The following is a 22,483-nucleotide window of genomic DNA, read 5'->3' on the forward strand; positions in this document are numbered from 1 at the left end:
GCTATTAGTTTTCTATCATAGTATATTTTTAAATCACAGTTTAATAAACTGCCACCTACATAGTTTATACTTTCAACTTGTACTGCCTTGGAGTAAGATATTCCTGTACACAGAGAAAAGTAGCTGGGGTATGTTTATGTTTTTGAGCTGCACATCAAAAATCTACACACATCACATGTATCTGGACAGATGCTCTCCTGCTCTGTTGTCTACATGAACAGCCGCTGCACATGCACACTGTGACACTCTCTTCTGGGCACAACACAGGCCTCGCCTCGCCTCCCTAAACTCTCACAGCAGCTATGGTTACCCACAGAGACCTTCACAAGGTTGAGCCCACTATCCTATCATGGCAGGTGAGGAGTGGCTCCACTACCTGTGGGGTGGTGGGCTGTGAGAAGCAGCTGGGTACCTGATCCAGCACAGGACCAGGAGAACCCTCAGGGATGGTAGGAGTTTGGCCTTGCTCCTGGGCCCCTGGCTCCTTTCACATAGCTACAGCCCCTCCCACAGAGAGGTCTGTGGTCATAGGTCACATAGGACAACGCTCCTACTAGCCCCTCCACAGTTAGAGGGTGTGACTACAGGCCACAGAGCCTCAAGATAGATCTCCATATTAATGAGATACCTAAAGGCCAGAGGGCATAGCCAATTAAACATTCCTTCCCAGACCCTCCTTCCTTGCAGAAGGTATTTAACCTCAGGCCTTCCCTGAGAATACCGGGTACAGCTTCATCCACTTTCCTCCACGACAATAAATAGCTTAAGACCATAGCCTATGACCATGGGCTGTCTCTCTTCTTTGGGGCCTGCCCTGGGGAACCGTGGAGAAGGTCTTCACCTACTGAGCTACCATCTAATTTCCCGCTGACAACCTCTCTATGTTCCAGCCATGGAGACCCAGCCAAGCAAGTCACATGACCAAGGGTCTCATCCCCATGGGGAGTCTCATCCCCTTCCCCCTTCGGCTGCGGGCTGATCCAGCCTGTACGATCCTGTCTAGACCCTTCTGCTGCCTCTCAGCAGTGCCTGAGAGCCCAAGGGCCTGAGAACCAGTTGGTTCCCGGCCGCCTCCTGGCCCAGGAACCCCCAACTCAAGAGCTCCAGCACCCACAGGGTCTCATACTGTGTTCCCTCCACCCCCTGAGTGGAGTCCCACAGCTTCTCACAGCCCGACCTCTGCCCAGAGCCTCTGCCTCTGTGAGCCTCGGCCCTGGCCCCTTGTGGGCGGCAGACACGGGACCCATAATGCAACCCACAGGGCCCATGCCCACACACACTACAGCCCAACCATCACTCACTCTGTCCTGAGAGTATACGGCTGCTGAAAGTAAGGGCAGTTTCCTCAGTGGTATAGCTGCCCGCAAGCTGCTCTGTTACCCCAGGTTATCCTAACTAAACTCACTGGTTCACCAACCAAGACACGGATGGAATTGTTTTCCTGTGCTGTTGGTGTTCTGTCTGTAGCGGGCGAACAGATGTCTGCTGTCTCCACAGGGAAAGTTTACGCATGTATGCCTACGTACGTATGGCAACAAATGCACATAATGAGTTGTTACTACACTTGACTATACAGACTGTCAGATGCAGTACACTTTTCTTTCACCACAAATGTTTAAGTGTGATGCCAATTAGTGTCATCAAACACTTCACAAATACAGTCAGCTGACAACATCAGGACATAATAGACATACAGGAATGAAGGAAGTCCTGTATGAGCTTTAAGTAGCAAACACAGACACCTGGGGAAACCCTGTAATGCGCTCCAGCTCATCTCCTTATACTCCAGGTTAGAGACAGAGCCATCGCTGCATGTGAGACCTGTGCTCACTGTGTTATTTTATCTATAAATGTATTATATTTTATAAATGCACATTTATATATAAATGTAGGTAATATTCATAGACAAATACACAGATCACACAACTCTGCTCTCTGTTTGCTGGAGGAATGACCAATCCTCAGCAACATCTGTGCACTGGACAACAGCAACTGCGGGGAGCAAGGTGCGGCACAAGCCATAGTCGCAGGACACAGTCAGGACTGTGAGTTTGAGGGCAGCCCAGGCTACACAGTATGCTCAAAGACAGTCACAAAGTGGACCCCACCCTCCAGTGCTAAGAGATATAGCTCAGTGGTAGAGCTCTTGCTTCAGATAAAAAGCCTTTCCATTCCCAGACCTGAAGGGAAAAGTTGGGCACCCAACACTTCCATGTCCAGCAGACCTCAGTAAATCCTCACTGATCCTTGGTTTCTGCTAAGGTCTGTTTGTGCCTCTTGAGATGTCAGTTCCCCCACGGCCTAAGCCATCTCTGCAGCTCTGTCCTGCTTTAGCACACCGATCCCACTCAACACCCATGTAAACTCAACAGAAAAGCAGCCAAGGCTGAGACCATGTTCACAAAGTGCAAGGGCCTCTAGTTCATGTCACACGGTGACAGAAGCTCCTCAAGTTTCTTAGTGAACATGGGTGATCAATCTAGATGAGGGAGTCCTCAGAAGACGTGGAGACACGACGGGACTCCAGGAACCTCAGGAAGACGGGAAAGGTGACCTAGCATGGCTCCAGAGCCCAAACCTTAGTTTCTGAGAAAGGCCTGATTTCTCTTTCAAGTTCTTTTTAAAATGCCATGATTATAAGACCTTTAAGTATTTTTTAAATTACTTACTAAGAGTTTCTCTTATAAATGAAAAAACAAAGACGTGAGGTCAGGCAATTGTAAGCGCACTAGCCTTGGATCAGAAACAGAGAAAGTCAGCCCAAGAGAAAACAGAATTGTAACAAGAAAACCCTTCGCCTATGCGACGCAGCTGGAAAGCTGGGCCTGCAGCTCACAAGCTGACTGACCTTTGGAATGTGCATCGAGGACCTCTGAGCACAGACTCTGAAAAACGTGGATTCACAAAGCATACTTACTCTTTACTGAGAATAAACTGAGTAAGTGCATGTGGGGAAACAATCAATGAAGAAGTAAGCCTCACACATTAGCCATTAGTAAGAAGATCAAACATGATCTGAGAACTAAATCTATAGTCTTACTTCAGTTAAGTTTAGTTCTGGATAAACAGCTTAGTTCTGGATAAACTCGAGTCAAAAAACTACACCACAGCAAAAAATTTCGTCATCCCAACACATCATCAGCATAATCACCTCATCACCATCATCATCCCCATCATCATACTTTACATTGTTGGAAATCAAACCCAGGTCCTCATTCAATGCTAGGCAGGTACTCTATTATGGAGCTACAATAGTAGCTGAAAATAAAGGGTTTTTTGTTTGTTTGTTTGATTGATTGTTTTGTTTTTTTTTTTTTTTTAAGAATAAAAACAAGATGGCAAATCTATCTTTGGAAAAATACTCAGAACCATACTTACCTTCTGCCAAACTTCCCATGAGAGGTGCCCCTATTCCGTCTCTGGAGTACCTGAGTGATTGAAGAGGAGGGCAGCATTGTAAATTACAAAGGGGAAAAATGCCCAGATCAAAGCAAGCATCATTTTGTGGACTAATTAGAATTAATTAGCTGTGTGATGAACGCGGGCGCTTACCTGGAGAAGTGAATGTAGTTAGCGAAGGCTGAAGCAGCTTGCAGCAGCAGGGCAGTGCTGAGGACCTTTAGGATGGTGTGCATGGGTCCTCCTTTCTTCATAGCCTGCCACAGTGACTGAGCATAGATGCAGGCAGTCACAAAGTACACTAGGACCAGGAGAAAGAAGAACTCATGGAGCCCTGGAAGAGAGCGGGGCTGGCGTCAGTAAAACAGGACGTGCAGGGCTTTCCCATCTGCCTCTCATTTACCCTAGTGCTTGAACACAGTTCTCTTGTAAGGAAGAGAGATGGGAATTACTAATTACACCTACCCTCTACTTGTATGAGCTTGAGTCTAAGTTTTACCTATAAGAAGGCATTTAAAACAACCTGGATAAAGTCAATCTGTGAAACAACAAAGTTATTGTGGGTAATATTTAGAGATGCCGTGTCGCGGGCGGCTGTCGAATTGGCGGGGTGACTCTGCTTAGCTCTGGCCACCATGTTCCGAACTAGAAGTGGCCAGAGGCCAGGAGTGCCACAACTAGACCCACGGGACGGCAGCATAGCGGCTGGCTCTGCCAATCCACCATGCTGTCCCCACAAAGCTCAGCTGAGCCCCTGATAATATCTTCTATACTCGTGGTACCTGATAAAATGAAGAATCAATGCTTAAAAGATTATCCAATGGATTTATATATTTGGAAATGCTCAATTAACAAGATGCCACACAATCATAATTTTTTTTTGTTTGTTTTTTTTTGTTTTTCGAGACAGGGTCTCTCTGTGTAGCCCTGGCTGTCCTAGAACTCACTCTGTAGACCAGGCTGGCCTCGAACTCGGAAATCCGCCTGCCTCTGCCTCCCAAGTGCTGGGATTAAAGGCGTGCACCACCACTGCCCGGCTCACAATTTTTACCCAATATCTAACCTTTTGATAGAAATTGCTATCCAGGACTGCTTTCGGCCCATCCCTCTTACACTGCCCAATCACAGAGCTTTATTGCAAACATCGGGTTTGTGTGACAGCAGCCAGCTGCGGTTGCAACGTTCAGGAGACACCTTGATAAGTTCAGGATGCCGTCTGTCCTGAGACCCAGCAACGCTTACCGTCACCAGTAGCTTACTTAACCTTGACCATGCTTCTCCAAGAGTGGTCCCTGACCAACAGCACAACGGTCAACTTGTGATGCAAATTCCTGGGTCCCCATTCAGTCCCATGGAATCAGAAACTGGAGGATGAAGCCACACAGTCTGCTAAGGTGATTCTCATATAACTAACACGTGGGGATAACAGTTGGGGATGTTCTGTTACCTTGACTTTCATTTTGGCAAAGAACCATGACAACTAACAGCTGGCCACCGGTCCAAGTGGCCCAGAACACAGTCAGATGGACCACAGTGTCCCTCAGAACTCAGTGCTGAACACAGAGGGCGGGCTGTGAAAGCTGACGCCCAAGAGCTAGCCTGGGACTAGGTGGAAGCTGAAACCAGAAGAGCTAGCCTGGGACTAGGTGAAAACTGAAGCTGGAAGAGCTAGCCTTGGACTAGGTGAAAGCTGAAGCTGGAAGAGCTAGCCTGGGACTAGGTCAGAGTCACCCAGGCAGTGATGCTGTCAGCTCTGAGTGAGCAGAGACCATGAGTGAAGGAGACTGGCTGGTACAGTAAGAAAGCAGGTGCTACACTACAGAAGACACCACCACATGCCTTCTGCCACTGCTCTCCTCACGTGCCCATGTGACCTCACCATAAGCAGACTGGGACTTGAGTTTTCATCTGAGAAATTAAAAAAAAAAAAAATTCTAATAAACTTCAAGTTAGAAGCCTGGGAATTTTATAGTTTTAAGTTTAAGGGATTAACTTAGTCTTTCTTTTCAATCCAAGAGAGACTGGTCCCAGGAACCCCTTAGACATCAGGACCTATGGCTGCTCAACAACTTACTATATTGTTTAGAGAGTACTAATTTTCACATGATACTGTTCATCCGTGGCTGGCTGTGCCCATGTACTGCAGTGCACTGTGCTGACTTCACAGTAGTCCCTGAGAACAGGGCCATTACACTCACCAGGGTGCAGTATGGGGTGAGAGTGCTCTACTGAGTGTGGACGGAGCTGCATCTGCTCCCATCCCAATGAGAACACCGAGATTGCTCTAGCTTCCCATTTGGGGTAAATGCCAATTAATGAAGAAAAAGAAACATATGTTCATTATCCAATGAGTCATTTTGGAAAAGCAAACCAGGAGACAGCTATCCCAGGAAAAACAGCAAACAAATAACTCAAACTCCTCATGTTGGGGCCACCAGTAAGAGAACCCAAATCAGCAAGAAGTTCTACCACTGGGTGTCTCTCCTGCTCTACTACACAAGTGATGAGAGCTCCACCAGGTCAGTGCCGTCAAGAAGCTGGGCTAGCTGGGCTAGGCTGGGGTAGCTGGGCTAGGCTGGGGTGGCTGGGGTGGCTGGGGTAGCTGGGCTAGCTGGAGTAGCTAGGATAGCTGGGTTAGCTGGAGTAACTGGGTTATCTGGGGTAACTGGGCTAGCTGGAGTATCTGGGTTAGCCGGGGTAACTGGGATAGCTAGGGTATCTGGGTTAGCTGGGTTAGCTGAGTTAGCTAGGTTATCTGGAGTAACTGTGTTAGCTGGGTTAGCTGGGGTAACTGGCAGGAGAGAGGCGCATGTAGAACAGTGGCACCGTGATCCTGAGCTAATTACAGTACTGAAACAAGACAGGAAGTGCAGATGCTTCCAATATATTAGCAGCTGTGGGTCAGCAAAATTCCTGACACCTACCCTGGTCTTTACGTTTGTTTTTAATTTTTCCTTCTTTATATTAAATAACTACACAAAGCATCTATTGAAATTTTTATTTATTTGTAATACTTTGTAAAGTACCCATCACAGAATCAGGGTTTAGAACTCATTATATAACAGATCGACTATGAAAAGAAAACTGTGACTATTTACTAAGAAATCAAAATAACTTAAGGACAAAGGGACATTACTCAGTGGTAAATATATCTCCTAGAAAAAGCTAAGATTATAAAGAAAAGAGAGAATAATATGATTGGATTAATATACTTAAAAAAAAAACCTGTGACTCAATCATTTTAACTAAGTCTCTGATGGGTAAGTCTCACCCCGAGCCTGTCCGTAACACACTCTAGAATCAGCAACTCTGGCTGGCCACTCTGGCCTTATTACCACTATTCTCCTTTTAAATGGGTCAGCTAAGCCACGTCTAACTTTACAACAGGTGGGTAAGTCGGTGCACATTAAAGAAGACTCAGACGAGCACACAGCAGATGGTGAAATCTTTAAGCAAATGTGTGGATTATAAAGTAAGCCTTAAAGACGATTTGATGAGACTGAGTAGGGAACAGGTGGAGAAGAGTTGCAGTGACCTTAGCCTCACCTGAGGAGGGAAGCTGGCTACAGCACCATCCTGTCCTGCCCGACTCCCGACTCAGAGCAGTCTTCCACCTCACGCGTTCCAGTGCCAGGCACGACCCCAAACCATTGATGATCTGTCCACCCTCAGCTTCTCCAACATGGAGGAGGACGGTGCTAACAAATGCAGGTGTGTGAGCCTGGTCAGGCCACAGACAAGCCGTGGGAGCATCATCTCCTCTGGAGGACGAGCCTTAGACCTTTTCTTAAGCTGCTTCCTGCCTACCTCAGCACACCCACCTGCAGTCTCTCTGCTACCGTAAGCCCACAGCTGCTACTTTTCCCCAGCACTAAGTGGGACCATGGAGGGAAAGGGAAAGCACAAAGGCATACATGTGTCTGCTGAGATTGAGACAAGGTAGCAAAACCTATAATGCTATTTCAATAAAAACCAGTTGTTTGCATTAGGCATCAAACTCTCAAGAGTCTAGCACTCCAAACAAGAACAGAAAATAGTTAAGGTTTTTAATCTTCTAATTATTTACATTTCTTTTTGAGCATTTCACATGTCATTTCCACCCTCCCTTCCACTCCCAGCTCACCCTCACTCCTCCTGAAGTTCATGATTCATCTTTAATGTAACTCCACTTTTTCTACCTGAGAAGGCCTTACTTACATCCCTGCTTAGGAATATGACGGCAGCGTCAACTTTGCTTAGCTGCTTTTGTAAATGAGTCTTGCCCTGTGAACCAGGGATTAACCAGTGTAGATTCAGAATGCATTAATGGACCAAAGTTGTACAATTTAAAGAGACTAGCATACAGCGTTAATTGTATGTTGTTTGTAGGTTACAGTAGGCTACTTAAATTAAATTTTTTAGAAGGAGTCAATACTCAATAACAAGATACAGGAAAAAAAATTCTTACCCAGAGTATATAATCAAACAAATAGGTTTCTAAAAGAACTGAAGACTCTCCCCTGGAAACCACTGGTATACAATAGGAAGAACCCTCTTAAGACTTGTACCATACAGCCAGCATATCAATCACAGAATGTAAACTACAGCCCTGGAGCATTAGAAGCAACTGCAGAACTCTGACTCAGTGCCTAGCGTAGAACCCAAAAGAAGCCTGAGTCTCAGCAGGGAGATGTGAATTTAGTTTTTATTTTATTTACTTATTTATTTGTTTTTTCGAGACACAATCTCACTATATAGCTCTAGCTGACCTGGAGTCACTATGTAGACCAGGCTGGCTTTGAACTCACAGAAATCCGCCTGCCTCTGCCTCCCTCTAGGAGGCGTGCTAGGAACCACTGGCGGTGTGGCACAGTTCAGGAAGAGCCAGGGCAAGAAGATGAGCATTTAGAGGTCCCAACTCAGCAGGTGGGATTACTTCTTGCTGCAGCATCAGTTCAGATGAGGGATGTCAAATGAGGGATGAGGGAAAAAAATAAACAAACTAGGAGTCAGGACAAGGAAAACACCGTCTACCAGGATTCAGAGAGCAGCAGGTCAGACCCAGCTGCCTACCAGGCAGGAGAGAAGCCCGGGGCCCAGCAGTAAACAGTGTCACAGGAAATAAGGAGTCTTGCTTTTTCACACCACATGAAGGCCATCAGTCCAACCCCCCACAGCCCACCCCTGCCACGCCCTGCATGCTGTCCCCTCTTTCGGTTCTCAGGACACTGGCTCTGATAAAGCAGGGCGACTAACTTCTAGTAAGTCTCCAGCCAAACATAACCTGAGCCAACTAGCACTCACAGACATCTCACGTGGCTGTTCCTTCCTTTCCATGTTTAAAACTTCTTCAGGACACACAGTGTCCCCAGTGTCATTCTAAACTTCCTCAGAGACAGGCTCGTCCTCTCACACTCCACTGTGAGCAGTCACTCCATTTGTTTCTCTAGCTGTGGCAACCAGATACACTGACCTTGACAACCAAGTCGCATGTGGCTTCACTCTTGCTGGCTCATCTGCTATGGCTAACGAGAGTCAAGGGCAGTTTCTTTATTGACGTTCTCAAGCAGCCGGTGACTCATAAAGGAGTGAACCCCAGCCCTTTCTGGCAGATGCTTGCTGCAGCACTTACTGACAGCTCCCTCACTTAGAGCATGGGCATCATGTTCACGTCCATCGCTTCTGGGTGGCTAGAATGTACTTCAGTAAGGCAAGGCACAGTGACCAAAACTACCGAAGCCTTCTGGGGGTAAATCTGATTCCAGACAGCACCAGACGTGATCATTACTATGTGAGAAGCAAGCAAGGTGTGGACCTATACAGCGCTACTGTGAGGGAAATTTCTACTAAATAGTTAGTTTATACTTCAACGCTGATTGGTCAATTCATTAATATTTTTGTTTATTAAAATGATGACAAAATATCCTAACAACAAGACTGAAATTGTATAAAGAAAGCTAAAAAACACACAATATGATTACGCTGTATATACAACTACCTGCTAATATTTTATAATTTGTTATTTTCTGTCTTTAATGAACTCAAAGTCAGGCTATATAACATTTGCTTTTTAAATGTCAGCTGCTTTTTGTTTCTAACATCCTGAAAAGGTAACATGACGCTCCTGTGCACAAGTCTTGATGTGTACGTAAGGTATGTTTAAGGACACTTCTTACCAGATTCTCTGGCGCTAAAATGATCCAATGGGTTTCCTTCGGCATCCGGGTTGAGGAGCACCATTTCAAAGGGGATATCTTCCACCTGGGGGCTCTCCGTGTCATCCCTGCAGGTGTACTTGTCTGCATAGAACACACGCCACGTCTGGGGAGCGGGCAGCTGGGACACTGTGAGGTTGTGCTCCGTCTGGTTCACTGTCACTTAAAGAGGAAAGGACAGAGCTTCCTTCAGAGCCCCATTCTCAGAGTTTCCCCTACAGTCCACTGCAGTTTAAAATCTTTTTCTCTTTTTCTTTTTGCCTCAAAAGTTCAAGTCCTTGTGTAACATTAGGATAGAGCATAGAGATTATAAAGCAGACTAAAATGAACATTTTAAGCAATAAGATCACTATAAAAGTATCAATAATGTATCAATAATAAAAGAGAAATGGTTTCATTGAAACCGAGTTTTTGTTTTACCAAAACTTTTTAATTAAAACTTTATGAAGTTTCCAGTGGATTAATAACATTTAAAAATTATTTTATGCAGCAAAATACATAGCAAATAATCATTTTAACCCTATCATGCCATACAGCAGCTGCAGTCACAGTTTTAGAAGCAACTTTCTTGATTTAAATATAAGATTGAGTCTCTACTTAAGAAAATACTTACATCCTGATCATTCATAAAAAGATTTCTTCTAAAAGGAACTGTTAGTGGTAGAAAAGAAATGACTGCCATACTGGCTCAGACCCAGACATGGCCACATATGACACAGCAGGAAAACCCAGGAACGTTGCACACAGATTCTGCACTGGGACCTGGCTGTAGCACTGTGCTGGCTAGCTTTACGTCAACCTGACACAGCTAGAGTTATCTGAAATGGGGGACTCTCAATTGAGAAAATACCTCTATAAGATCTGGCTGTAGGGCATTTTCTTAATTAGTAATCAATGGGGGAGGACCCGCCCATTGTGAACGGTTCTATCCCTGGCCTGAGCTCCATTGGAAAGCAGGAAAGCAGGCTGAGCAAGCCAAGGGGAGCAAGCCACTGAGCCGTGGTCCTTCGTGGCCTCTGCAGCAGCTCCTGCCTCCCTCCAGGTTCCTGCCCTCACTGAGTTCCTGTTCTGACTTCCTTCAACGATGAATAATGATTTGGAAGTATAAGCCATAAAACAAAAATACAAACCAGCCAACCCTCCCTCCTCCCCAGGTTGCTTTGGTTACAGTGTTTCCTCACAGCAACAGTGACCCGAAGACAAGTGTGATGCTCACAGTTCTGTGTGTACCAAATAAAGAAAACCCACAGCAAGTAACTGATGAACTATTTATCCCTAAAATGTACTAGCATGATCTTAGGAAACATAAAATAATGTTTCCTTATATAACAAAGACCAGAATAAGAACAACACTGTGCAAATCAACAAGTAAATCATCTTTCTGTATCTCTTAGACAAAAGCATGGAGACACCTGATATGACTAGCTCAAGGAAGTATATGAACATTCCTTGTACAGTGTATGCTTCTGTATTCTTAGCCCAAGCCAGGCCTCCTCACCCGCTGAGGAGTCAGATGGAGAAGGGCTACAAGCTTAAGGCCTCACTTATATAAAGCACTTTATACTTTACTGTATAAAAGTGAGACTGAGAACTGGGCTCACAGGAAGTGTGCTTGCAGACCTGAGTTCTAATCCATGCAGCCTGGGCATGGCTGTGTGCACCTGGAACTCCAGCTGAGAGGTGGGTCATTAGAGCTTGCTGGCTGCCAGCCTCACTCGTCTCAGTGAGACCTGACTCAAGTCATTTATGGAGGACACTGACTGCAAGGACACTGACTGCATCCTTATCTAGCCTCAAACCCACACCAGGACGGACACACACACACACACACACACATACGCGCGCGCACACACACACACACACACACACACACGCGCACACCCTTAAAAATGGAGCTGAGATTGTAGTGTGCTGAGGTGTTCAGTTAGGATGTGCAGGGCTCTAGGGCCAATCCCAGGATCAGGAGGAAACAGTTTTCCAAACAATCTCTGACTCTCGATAACTCTCACAGCACGTCGATGATTAAGAAGACAGTCTTAGTCAGGTGTGCTGGTACATGCCTTTGAGGACTTGGAAGCAGGAGACTCTCTGGGCTTAAGGCTAGCCTGGTTTGTAGAGCAAGTTCCAGGACAGCCAGTGCTATACAGAGAGACCCTGTCTTGAAACAACAAAAGGCTTGGATTTTTTTTTTGTCAACTATATAAAAAAAATTATTCAATAAGTCAGACAATTCTGGAGGTACTGGGAAATTTGCATTTATAGACTAAACTTCAGAGGACTTTATAAAATAATTTATTTCCCCAGGTATAATAATGTCATTATGTATATGCATGTCATTACTCTTTAAAAATAATATATGCCATGTATGAGTAGAAGGCAAAATTTCAATGATGCCTGGGGACTATTTTCATATGGTTCAGTTCAAAACAAAATCCACACAGATATAAAGCAAATGTTACACTACAATTATGACGTCTAAGTGACGGGTGTTGTCTGGACTAGCAGGTGTTCCGAATGCAAGACATGTGTTTCGCAACTCACCGTTTCACTCATTGTGGCTTAAACTGAACAAGCAAATTTGATTACTATTACATCACTTGTTTTTGGTTTTTGGTTTTTGGTTTTTTTTGACCAAAGTTAAGATATCTGACTTTAAGTACTTTTTTAAATATACAGATTCTGAGCTGGGTGTAGTGGTGTACACTGTTAATCCCAGCACTCTGGAGGCAAAGGTGGGCAGATGTCAGACTTGAGGCTAGCCTAGTATACACAAATAGTTCCAGGATAGTCAGGGCTACACAGAGAAAACCTGTCTTTTTCTTGTCCCAAATATATATATACATATATGTATGTATGTGTGTGTTAGATGTATATATATTGAATATCTACTATATATAAAGATATATATTCAGAATATCTATGTGTATTCAGAATACATATAAATTCCAACAATATGTGGCTAAAATTTTAGCTTGTGTTAAGTACCTGAGGACTCTTAATAAGCATTTAACAGCAATAAAAGGCTCAAATGAAGCTGCCTAAACATAGGATTTCTTGTTACATAACTCTGGACCTGAGGCATAAAGTCCTACTGTGATGTTGTTTTAGCATTTAGACTTTCCCCGTGATGCCACAATATAAAAATGTGCCTGTGTATTTTACCATGATACAGCTTTGGATGCTTCTATTTAAAAATGGAAACACAACAGTGCTTCCTAATGACACTGGTTTGGTCTCTGTCTCACTGTCTTTTTGCAGCAAGCCTCTTGACAATACTGTGTTATTGTTTTTGAGACAAAAGACTACAGCACAGCATGCATGTTCTATGAGGGTATAATTAGTATCTCAAATATTAACAAAATGTGAATCACCAAAGAAGGCTGAATGGCTAATTTTCCAGTCATTATAAAAAGAAATGAATCTGTCAACCAGAATGCTCACGGTAAAATACTAATGCCTAAAATGACTTTTAAAGTCTACCGTACACATACAAGGAATCATGTGGATGAGATATAAAAGACAGCAAACTATTCCCTATGCAGTATTAGATTTAACTACTTAATCTAACAACAAATTATTTGGCATCACATAATTTTTAAGAGAAATTTATCCTAATTTCAGTGTTTTTAAATGCCTAGGTGTTTGTTTTGAACTAAAATGGACAAAGTAGTTTCTAGCATTAAACAAAAGCCTGCACTGGGAGCAAACCTTAGTGGCAGTTCCTATCACCACACACACACATACACACACACACACACACACACACACACACACACAATGGTGGGAATGGTGAGATGGCTCAGTGGTTAAGACACCTGCAGCTCCTGCAGAGGACCTGGACTCAGTTCCCAGCACCACACAGTGCTCACAATTATTCTTAGCTCAGTTTCAAGAGATTTAGTATTTCAGATTACTGGTCATTTTTCACAGTATATGCCAGAAATAAGGCTTTACATAAGGGCAGGGTAAATTAACAAGTCTACTAAGATTGTTACGTTGTAAAAGTCAGATTACTAGTCTGAAAATGTACTTGTTCCAAAAGTATGTGGCACAAAAGTAAGTATGTGGCACTACTACAGTGTCGTGGAGTAACGCCTACGCCTACCTCACTGAAGGTGCCTGAGCAGCAATACATATAAATATGACCATTAATAATTCAACAGAGTAAACATTACATGGTTAGGTTTTGTTGAAAAAAAAAAAAGAACAGATGGACATAATAAAACATGTATGTATATACACACACATACAAACAGCTGGAAATAATAAAACATGTATGTATATACACACATATACAAACTAGCTGGAAATAATAAAACATGTATGTATATACACATATACAAACTAGCTGGAAATAATAAAACATGTATGTATACACACATATACAAACAGCTGGAAATAATAAAACATGTATGTATATACACACATATACAAACTAGCTGGAAATAATAAAACATGTATGTATATACACACATATACAAACTAGCTGGAAATAATAAAACATGTATGTATACACACATATACAAACAGCTGGAAATAATAAAACATGTATGTATACACACATATACAAACAGCTGGAAATAATAAAACATGTATGTATATACACACACATACAAACTAGCTGGAAATAATAAAACATGTATGTATATACACACACATACAAACTAGCTGGAAATAATAAAACATGTATGTATATACACACATATACAAACTAGCTGGAAATAATAAAACATGTATGTATATACACACATATACAAACAGCTGGAAATAATAAAACATGTATGTATATACACACATATACAAACTAGCTGGAAATAATAAAACATGTATGTATACACACATATACAAACAGCTGGAAATAATAAAACATGTATGTATACACACATATACAAACAGCTGGAAATAATAAAACATGTATGTATATACACACACATACAAACTAGCTGGAAATAATAAAACATGTATGTATATACACACATATACAAACTAGCTGGAAATAATAAAACATGTATGTATACACACATATACAAACAGCTGGAAATAATAAAACATGTATGTATATACACACATATACAAACTAGCTGGAAATAATAAAACATGTATGTATACACACATATACAAACAGCTGGAAATAATAAAACATGTATGTATACACACATATACAAACAGCTGGAAATAATAAAACATGTATGTATATACACACACATACAAACTAGCTGGAAATAATAAAACATGTATGTATATACACACATATACAAACTAGCTGGAAATAATAAAACATGTATGTATATACACACATATACAAACTAGCTGGAAATAATAAAACATGTATGTATACACACATATACAAACAGCTGGAAATAATAAAACATGTATGTATACACACATATACAAACAGCTGGAAATAATAAAACATGTATGTATATACACACATATACAAACTAGCTGGTTTGTCAACTCAAGCCAGCGTCATCTTGGAAGAGGGAGCCTAGGTTAAGAAATGACCTCCATCAGATTGGCCCGTGGGCAAGCCTGTCGAGCATTTTCTTAATTGATGGCTGATGAGAAGGGCTCAGTCCACTGAGGGCGGTGCTTCCCACAAGCAAGAGTGCTGGGTTGCATAAAAAACAAACTGAGCAAACCTTGGGGAGCGAGCCTGGAGGCAGAATTCCTCCACGGGCTCTGGTTTAGCTCCTGCCTCCCTGGATTCCTGCCCCAGCTTCTCCTGATGCTTCAGTTGTAAGCTGAAATATCCCTTTCTCCCCCAGGTTACTTCTAAGTAACCATGTTTTATTGTTACCTAGAGAAGCAAAGTAGGACACAGTGTTTTATACAAAATACATATGTAAAAGATATATAACTATGTAATATATAAGCATTTTTAGTACTTTTAGGCTCCTAAATTTAACAAAACAATATTCATTCCTCTAAAATTCCTATCTCCTGCTATCTTTCATCTTTTTTTAAATTAATGTATGTGTAGGTACTCTCAGATGCCAGAAGCAGCTCCAGTTCCTGGAGCTAGTTACAGGCAGTTATGAGGTACAATACGTGGTGCTGGAAACTGAACCCAGATCCTCTGCAAGAGCTCTTAACCACTGAGCCATCTCTCCAGCCCCTCCTGTTATCGTCCATTTCATAATTCCTAAAATACTCATGTCTTTGAAAGATCAGGGAAGAGAAACAGATGCACAGCAGCAACAACAAAGGCGAAGACCGCAGTCCTCTGTCTGACGTAACGGTCCAGCTGCGGCAAGTCAGAGTGCGCAGGAGCAGGCACAGTCAAATTGTTTTTTTTTTTTTTTTTTTTTCAAGACAGGGTTTCTCTGTGTAGCCCTAACTCACTCTGTTGACCAGGCTGGCCTCGAACTCAGAAATCCTCCTGCCTCTGCCTCCCAAGTGCTAGGATTAAAGGCATGCGTCGCCACTGCCCAACCAGACAAATTGTTTTATAAACAGGTTGTCACGAGTCACTAGCAGTGATTTCCAGTTTAGTGAGCTTTCACTCTGGCAATGTAGGGAAGGATGTTCTGTATATAGATACAGGATATGATACAACATGAACCACGTGGTGCAGGGAAGGATGTTCTGTAAATGGATACAGGATATGATACAACACGAACCACATGGTGTAGGAAAACAGAATAGTCCTAAAGCCCAGGCCTTTAACTAGTTGATGAATTCTTAGTGGAACAAGAAAAGATTTCTGTGGTGCCAGATGAGAGTCAACAGGCAGCGCCTCCTCCTGCCAAACCAGGTTTGAGAACTGTTCATCCTCCAGACACCCAGAACACACACTTCACTAAACGCCAGGTCTCAGACAGTCAGTCCACCGTATACCATGTAAATAATATTCACTACATTTACTGTAATTGATTTAGTGTGTGGTGGGGGGAGGCAGGATGAGAGGATATCTGCAGAGGCCAGAGGAGGTGGACTTGTAGAAGGTTGTGTGAGCCACCCAACGAGTGAGGTTCTGGGCAAGAGCAGTAAGACTCTAACACCAGGCCGCCTCTCTAGCCCTGAGTGTGCGTATGTTTCTTTACATTGATCTGATTCATTCCTGTCAGCATTATCCATAGGGACTGAGAGGATGTCTAGGCAACAAACAACTGTGATAAAGGAACTTCCATCTTCATCCCTGCTCTAGGTTGCTGCCTTTCAGGTATCCAGAGAGTCAGTAAGACTGGATATTTGCAAATGGGAACATTCTACTTGACTAGGCTAAGAGAAGGTGGTAGCACAATCCTGTGTGTGGATAATGTTTACGAATGGAGAAAAGGGAAGAGGGTAACTGCTGGCTCTTCCTCATGGAAGCTGCAGTGGTTTGAATGAGAATGTCCCTCATAGGCTGAATATTTAGTTCCCTGCTTGACAGAACTGTTTGGAAGGACTATGAGACCTTTGAGACCTTGAGCTTGTGTCATCCCAGCATGCTCTCTGCCTCCAGCCTGTGAATCAGGATGTGAGTACCTGGCTAAACTCTAGTTGTCTGGTGCTATGTTTTCACTCTGCTGTCAGAGACTCTAGCCCTCTGGAACCACAGCCCCAACTTTTATAAGCTGCCTTGGTCATAGTGTCTTATCAAAGCAGTAGAAAAAAAGGAACACTGATGCTTTAACTTTGTCACCTACAAGCAGTTAGCTTCAGGGGTGGAAAGGGCAGAATGGCAGATGTACTGCATTCCCAACTTAGAAAAGTCCCCTTTCTCTCCCTCTCTCAGTGGCTAGCATCCTAATAAGACACCGTTGAGAACCCCTAAGATTTATAAGTAACGTGGTATGACTAAGTGTCAACAATATGCAAACAGCATCACTTGGGCTAAGCTGTATAAAATAACACATCTTAGCACAGTGTTGGCAAATAGTATATAGTCAACTAATATTATTCACTGTACACTACCACCAGATGAAAAGGATGTCATATTAGCATGAAATATATAAAACATAGTATGAATGAGGACTCCTCTATGAATTATTTGGATGTCTAAAAACTTTTTTAACGATAAAATGGAGAAAAAGCATTCTATCCTTTGAACAAAGAAAAAGTTAGCTTTTGAAAAATGCAGCTATAAACAATAACCTAACTATCATCACAGTTACATGTATGTGGACACAAAACATCTTAGCATATACATATATGTGTATATATACCTCATGTTGTACTATATTTCAGCATTAGAAGAGAAAACCCCATAGCTGATGACCAAAGGAAAGAACCACGTACTCACTTGTCAGCTGAGCTCTGGCCAACCGCTCGGTGCAGCTGTAACCGGGGCTGCCCTCCTGCAGCTTTAGCCATTCCTGGGCTTGGAACAGGTAGAGCTTAGCTTCTTTGCCAGCGGCCACTGCTATGTTGTTGATTCTGACACACAGAAGAGCATGGTCACCTTGACATTAAAACAGAAATTATCAACTAGTGTGTTCTAATAGAGCACTGAGACAGCAGTCTATAGCTCCACACAGCAATGTGGGGGTTTTTAGAAGAACTATTCTTAAATCTCACTATGTAAATTAATCTCAACATAACGAACACCTCGTTCAAGTGTAAGAGTTTACCCAACACGGACTGTGTCTGTGCAACTGCAGTGGTACGTGGTAGCATTTCACTGAATGAGAAGCTTCATCCGGGACACAGACACATCCATCGTCATACAATGTCTGCTTCTCTTCATACTCCATCCAGGTGGTTATTAGGCATTTGTTCATAATCTACAGAGACTTTTGCTGAAGTATCTTTTTTTTTTTTTTTTAACACAACAAGGCTATTAGTATCTAACTATATTTTAATGTGAAAATAAACACAGGTAGGTAATATGAGTTTGGGATATCTATTTTATGCCCATAACACATTTTTATACTTACAACTTTTTAAAAAACAATTGTAGGAACTGTGTGTTGGGTGAATAAAAGAGAGTGAGCCTTGTGGCACCCAGAACTAGTGAAGACCCACATTAGAGGCTGAAGAGAGGACTTGGGAAGAGTATTTGCTGCTCTTGACAAGACTATGGGTTTGGTTCCCAGCACCAACATGGCAGCTCACACCATCTAAAAACTCCAGTTGTAGGAGATCTGACTTCCTTTCGTTCCCACAGACACCTGCACGAAAGTAACACACATAATGTGTTATTTGTAAAGAAATGCACACATGAACAAATGTAATAATTTACAATTTTTTAGTATAGAACTAGCAAAAAGCAGGTACCTGTAGGCGAAGGGATGCTGTAAGAAAGGTCAAACAGGAGACCTTTACAATTTTCTATTCTTTTGGTTAAGTTCTTTGTCACTAGAATTACTGCTTTGGTTAAACCTTTTAAATAAGTTACAATGTACAGTGTACAAAAATAATAAGTCTCTTTCCTAAGTTGGTATACTATATCAAGTTTTACAAAGTGACTCTAAAGTGCTATAACAGTTTAAATTGTAGTGGTAGTTCTCTTTCACATAGCTTTACTGTATTTAACTGGAATTGACCAAAACCTGGCAGCAACTGGGCGTAAGAGAATTATATCTGCACAATATATGAGAGAAACTACCTGGTCTACCCCTTCCCCAATCTGCTATGAGGCTTAGGCAACTTAACATGAACCCTGTCTTTTTCATTCAGCTGATACTTTATATAACATTTCCTGAAGAACATCAGAGTGTCTGTTTGATAACCTGGATTTACTTCATTTCCGCTCTGCAAGATAATTACAACCAGAGTTATCGGTGGGGCGTGAACAGCACAAATCACAGCTTCCACAGATCCTTGTTTTACCAGCACTGTCTAGATCACAGTGACATACTGTCAGTTCTCAAAGGACCTGCTACAACGAGGTGGTCAAGAGACTAAAAACACAACCAAGCTGTTTACTTGGGGGTTTCTTCTTCATTCACCCAAGTTCATTCTGATTTTTAAAAACTGACATGTTTTTCTCAGAATTGTAAAACCTTCAACGTTTGTGTTTTTAAAGCCTCCTTTTATGCCACCAATTCTACAAGTTCCCAGGACTTGACATTCGTATCTATGCCAAGCAGCTTCTGATTTCTATCATCTTTTCCTAAGACTCCCTCTTAAGTCGGTACAGCTGCATCTCTAATGCAATTCCATCATATAAGCTGAAGATCTCAACGTCAGTAAGAAAATGACTCACTTGAAATGCAGTAATGTTCAAAGTACCAAGAAAACACTCTAAGAGAACAAGTAAATGGGGCAAAATTAATAGAATGAATTGCAAATTCATCAACTGAAGACCACTGATTTTCCTGGAGGATACAAGGAAGTACATGTGACACGCAACTTTCACGAAACTTTCTAAACACTTAAACGGGTGTTCACCAAATGAACTCTAGGCACACGGTAGTAACTAAACGGTTGAAGCAATGACAGATCCCAAATCCGCTCCAAGTAGGTTTCATGCAACCGGTCATGCAACAGGAAAGCTAACTTCCTGGGCTGACATCCACTCATAACCACAGGGCCCAAATGCATACAATCAGTCCAAGTGTGGAGTTGGGCAGAGCTCTGGGGACATGCAGTGGAGCGGTCCGCTTTGCACCGGGAACGTTGGGGAAACGGAAACGGCTTTCAGGTGCATTAGACTACAGTCCCCGGTGCTACGGGGATGCAGGTGAGACCGGGATGATGTGGCTGGAGGGAGGCGCGCCGCGGCCACCGCCTACGGACCCCGGGCCCGCGGGAGGCCGCGCGCCTCCACCCCTCGCTCGGCCCGCCCGGACCTACCGTGGAACTCGAAATGGCCGATGCTCTGGCCCTGGGCGTCGCGGGCCGCAGCGCTGCTGAAGCTGCCCCGCAGAGTCTTGCCCTGGCCGCCCTGCGGCCACCAGCAGCTGCACGTGAGGGCTACCGCCAGCAGCCGCAGGCCGCCCATACCAGCCGCACGCCCCGTTCGCTCGCCCGGCAACCGCCTGCGGCCTGCAGCCCACGTCGGCAGCGGAGGGAGGGGCGGGGCCGAGGGGGCGTGGAGTCGGAGACTGACGGCCAATGAGGCGCAGGATTGCCGCCATGAGCCGGGGACAGTAGCCAATCATCGGCTGCAGTGGGCGGGACGTGCAGCTCTGCGGGTCCCGACGCTCCCCAGCCATGCTGTTAGTTCCCGCCTGTTTTAAATGGAGCCCTCCAGGGATGCTGTTTACAGACACTAGAAACAATCGTCCTAGTAGCCTTTGCGCGTTACGCCATTGCGCACGCGCGCGCCTGTCACTGACGTCTGAGGCTTTCCTGGAGAGAACTGAGAGATACGTGGCCAAACTGTAACGCTGGCAGGAAGACGGCCTCAAAGTTGGAACACGTTCTTTGCTTTTTCTCTCCCGCGCCTATGCACGCGTTGATGTTGCGAGGATGCGTCATGTGTCTAAACTGAAAAGCCTGTCTTCTCTTGGCACCAAACCGATTGTTCCTTCCTTGAATTGAGTTCGCAGTCTGGTTGAATTAACTCATTATCCAGCTGGCTAGACAGTTGAGAATGACAACGACCACCTTCATTCAGGAGTAGTCACATCTATTGGTCTTTCTTCTGGTGATGGTGTGAAGCGGCAGCCACAACACTATCTAGCATCACTTTGACCTATGGCAACCGATCTCACCCCAGTGAGATCTACTTATCTACAGTCCACCTGTGATTTCTGAGTTACAGAACACTGTAGAAAACACCATTTCCCAACGTCATATTCCTTCATCCCTTTAGTACACAACCTTTGTTGCTCTTTGGAATATGGGTTCAAATATTTCAAACGCCAGTCTCTCAACTAATGCCCATTCTTAACACCATCAAGTCCATATCCACCCTAATCCCCCATGTGATGACATTTGCAAATCCTGCTGGCTGGAGTACTTCCTACCATTCCTCTCCTTTGCTTCGCTTTTCTTTTTCTTCTAGATTCTACTTCCCCAACAGCTCCTCTGACACCTTCAGACTGTGTCAGATTTCAGTGCAACCTCACTCCTTACCAGGTCAATTACCACAGAATACTGTAAATGACCTCCAGTTCATCTGAATTTTTCACTCTATTGTAAGGTGCACATGGTGCGAGGCTGTGAGTGTCTTGATGAAAGCAAGAGTAGGAACTCAAAATTGTGCCATGAATAAGTGTGTGCAAATTATCTTCATCCATCAGTACGTTTTTAATAACACAAAAGCACTTGCTCACCATAGACCTCATAATTTAAATAAAGAAACCCCATCAACAGCAGTTTCAGTGCTCCTGGATTCCCAGAATAAGGGTGTAAGTATTTTGAGACTTTTAAATTTTATCCTAGTTCTTTTTAAATATACGAGAAATTCATTCATGTAGAGAAATTTTAATCCAGCATCATGGCTATTGTTGAAAGGGGTCACATCTAAAGACATTCTAGATCTATGTGATCTGGCTGGAATGCAGACACTCTCTGATTGATTACAGTATCATTTGGTTGAAATACAAACACCTTAGTGCACACCTTTAATCCCTAACAATGTAGGTAAGGTTAGTTCATACAAGGAAGCAGCCATGTTTGAAAGTGATGTCTAATTGATGGGCAGACAGAGTGATGAATCAGAAAAAGATTTGACAGAATAAGTCAGAGATAGGATATGCCAAACAAATTGGAGAACAGCACAGAAAAGGAATGGTACTGTGGGGGCAGGAGGGTGGGCAGAGCATGCCAGAGAGAGAGAGAGAGAGAGAGAGAGAGAGAGAGAGAGAGAGAGAGAGAGAGAGAATGGCAATTTTACTAGGAGAGTTTTTACAGCAACAGGTTGCAGAGAGAACAAGGTAGACATGGGTGAAGACAGACTGAGCCAGGGAATGAGAAGGAACCAGAAGATTAGAACAGTTAGTATGAGGCCAAAGTTAGTATGAGGCCAAGCAACGCAATTCAGTTAGAAGCCAAGAGAAACTGGATTGAAT

The 22,483-nt window shown here is 43.3% G+C and overlaps 1 protein-coding gene across 3 annotated transcripts in view; it reads right to left on the reverse strand.

The window, feature by feature from the left end:
- The window catches only part of Gpr180 (G protein-coupled receptor 180), a 29,808-nt gene extending 9,113 nt beyond the window's left edge, over positions 1-20,695 (reverse strand). For 2 of the 3 annotated variants that reach the window (XM_034497965.2, XM_076930588.1), the window contains exons 1-5: positions 20,319-20,695; positions 17,824-17,957; positions 9,555-9,755; positions 3,553-3,733; positions 3,379-3,428 (exon numbers count right to left, since the gene is read on the reverse strand). In XM_034497965.2, the coding sequence (XP_034353856.2) occupies positions 3,379-3,428; positions 3,553-3,733; positions 9,555-9,755; positions 17,824-17,957; positions 20,319-20,680 (928 nt within the window). In that variant the 5' untranslated portion in view covers positions 20,681-20,695. Of the gene's footprint in view, positions 1-3,378; positions 3,429-3,552; positions 3,734-9,554; positions 9,756-17,823; positions 17,983-20,318 lie in introns of all 3 variants that reach the window. The other variant, XM_034497962.2, reaches the window with a different exon arrangement.
- Positions 20,696-22,483: the final 1,788 nt, after the last annotated feature.

Source organism: Arvicanthis niloticus, chromosome 3, assembly GCF_011762505.2.
Source record: "Arvicanthis niloticus isolate mArvNil1 chromosome 3, mArvNil1.pat.X, whole genome shotgun sequence".
In the NCBI taxonomy this organism is placed as follows: domain Eukaryota; kingdom Metazoa; phylum Chordata; class Mammalia; order Rodentia; family Muridae; genus Arvicanthis; species Arvicanthis niloticus.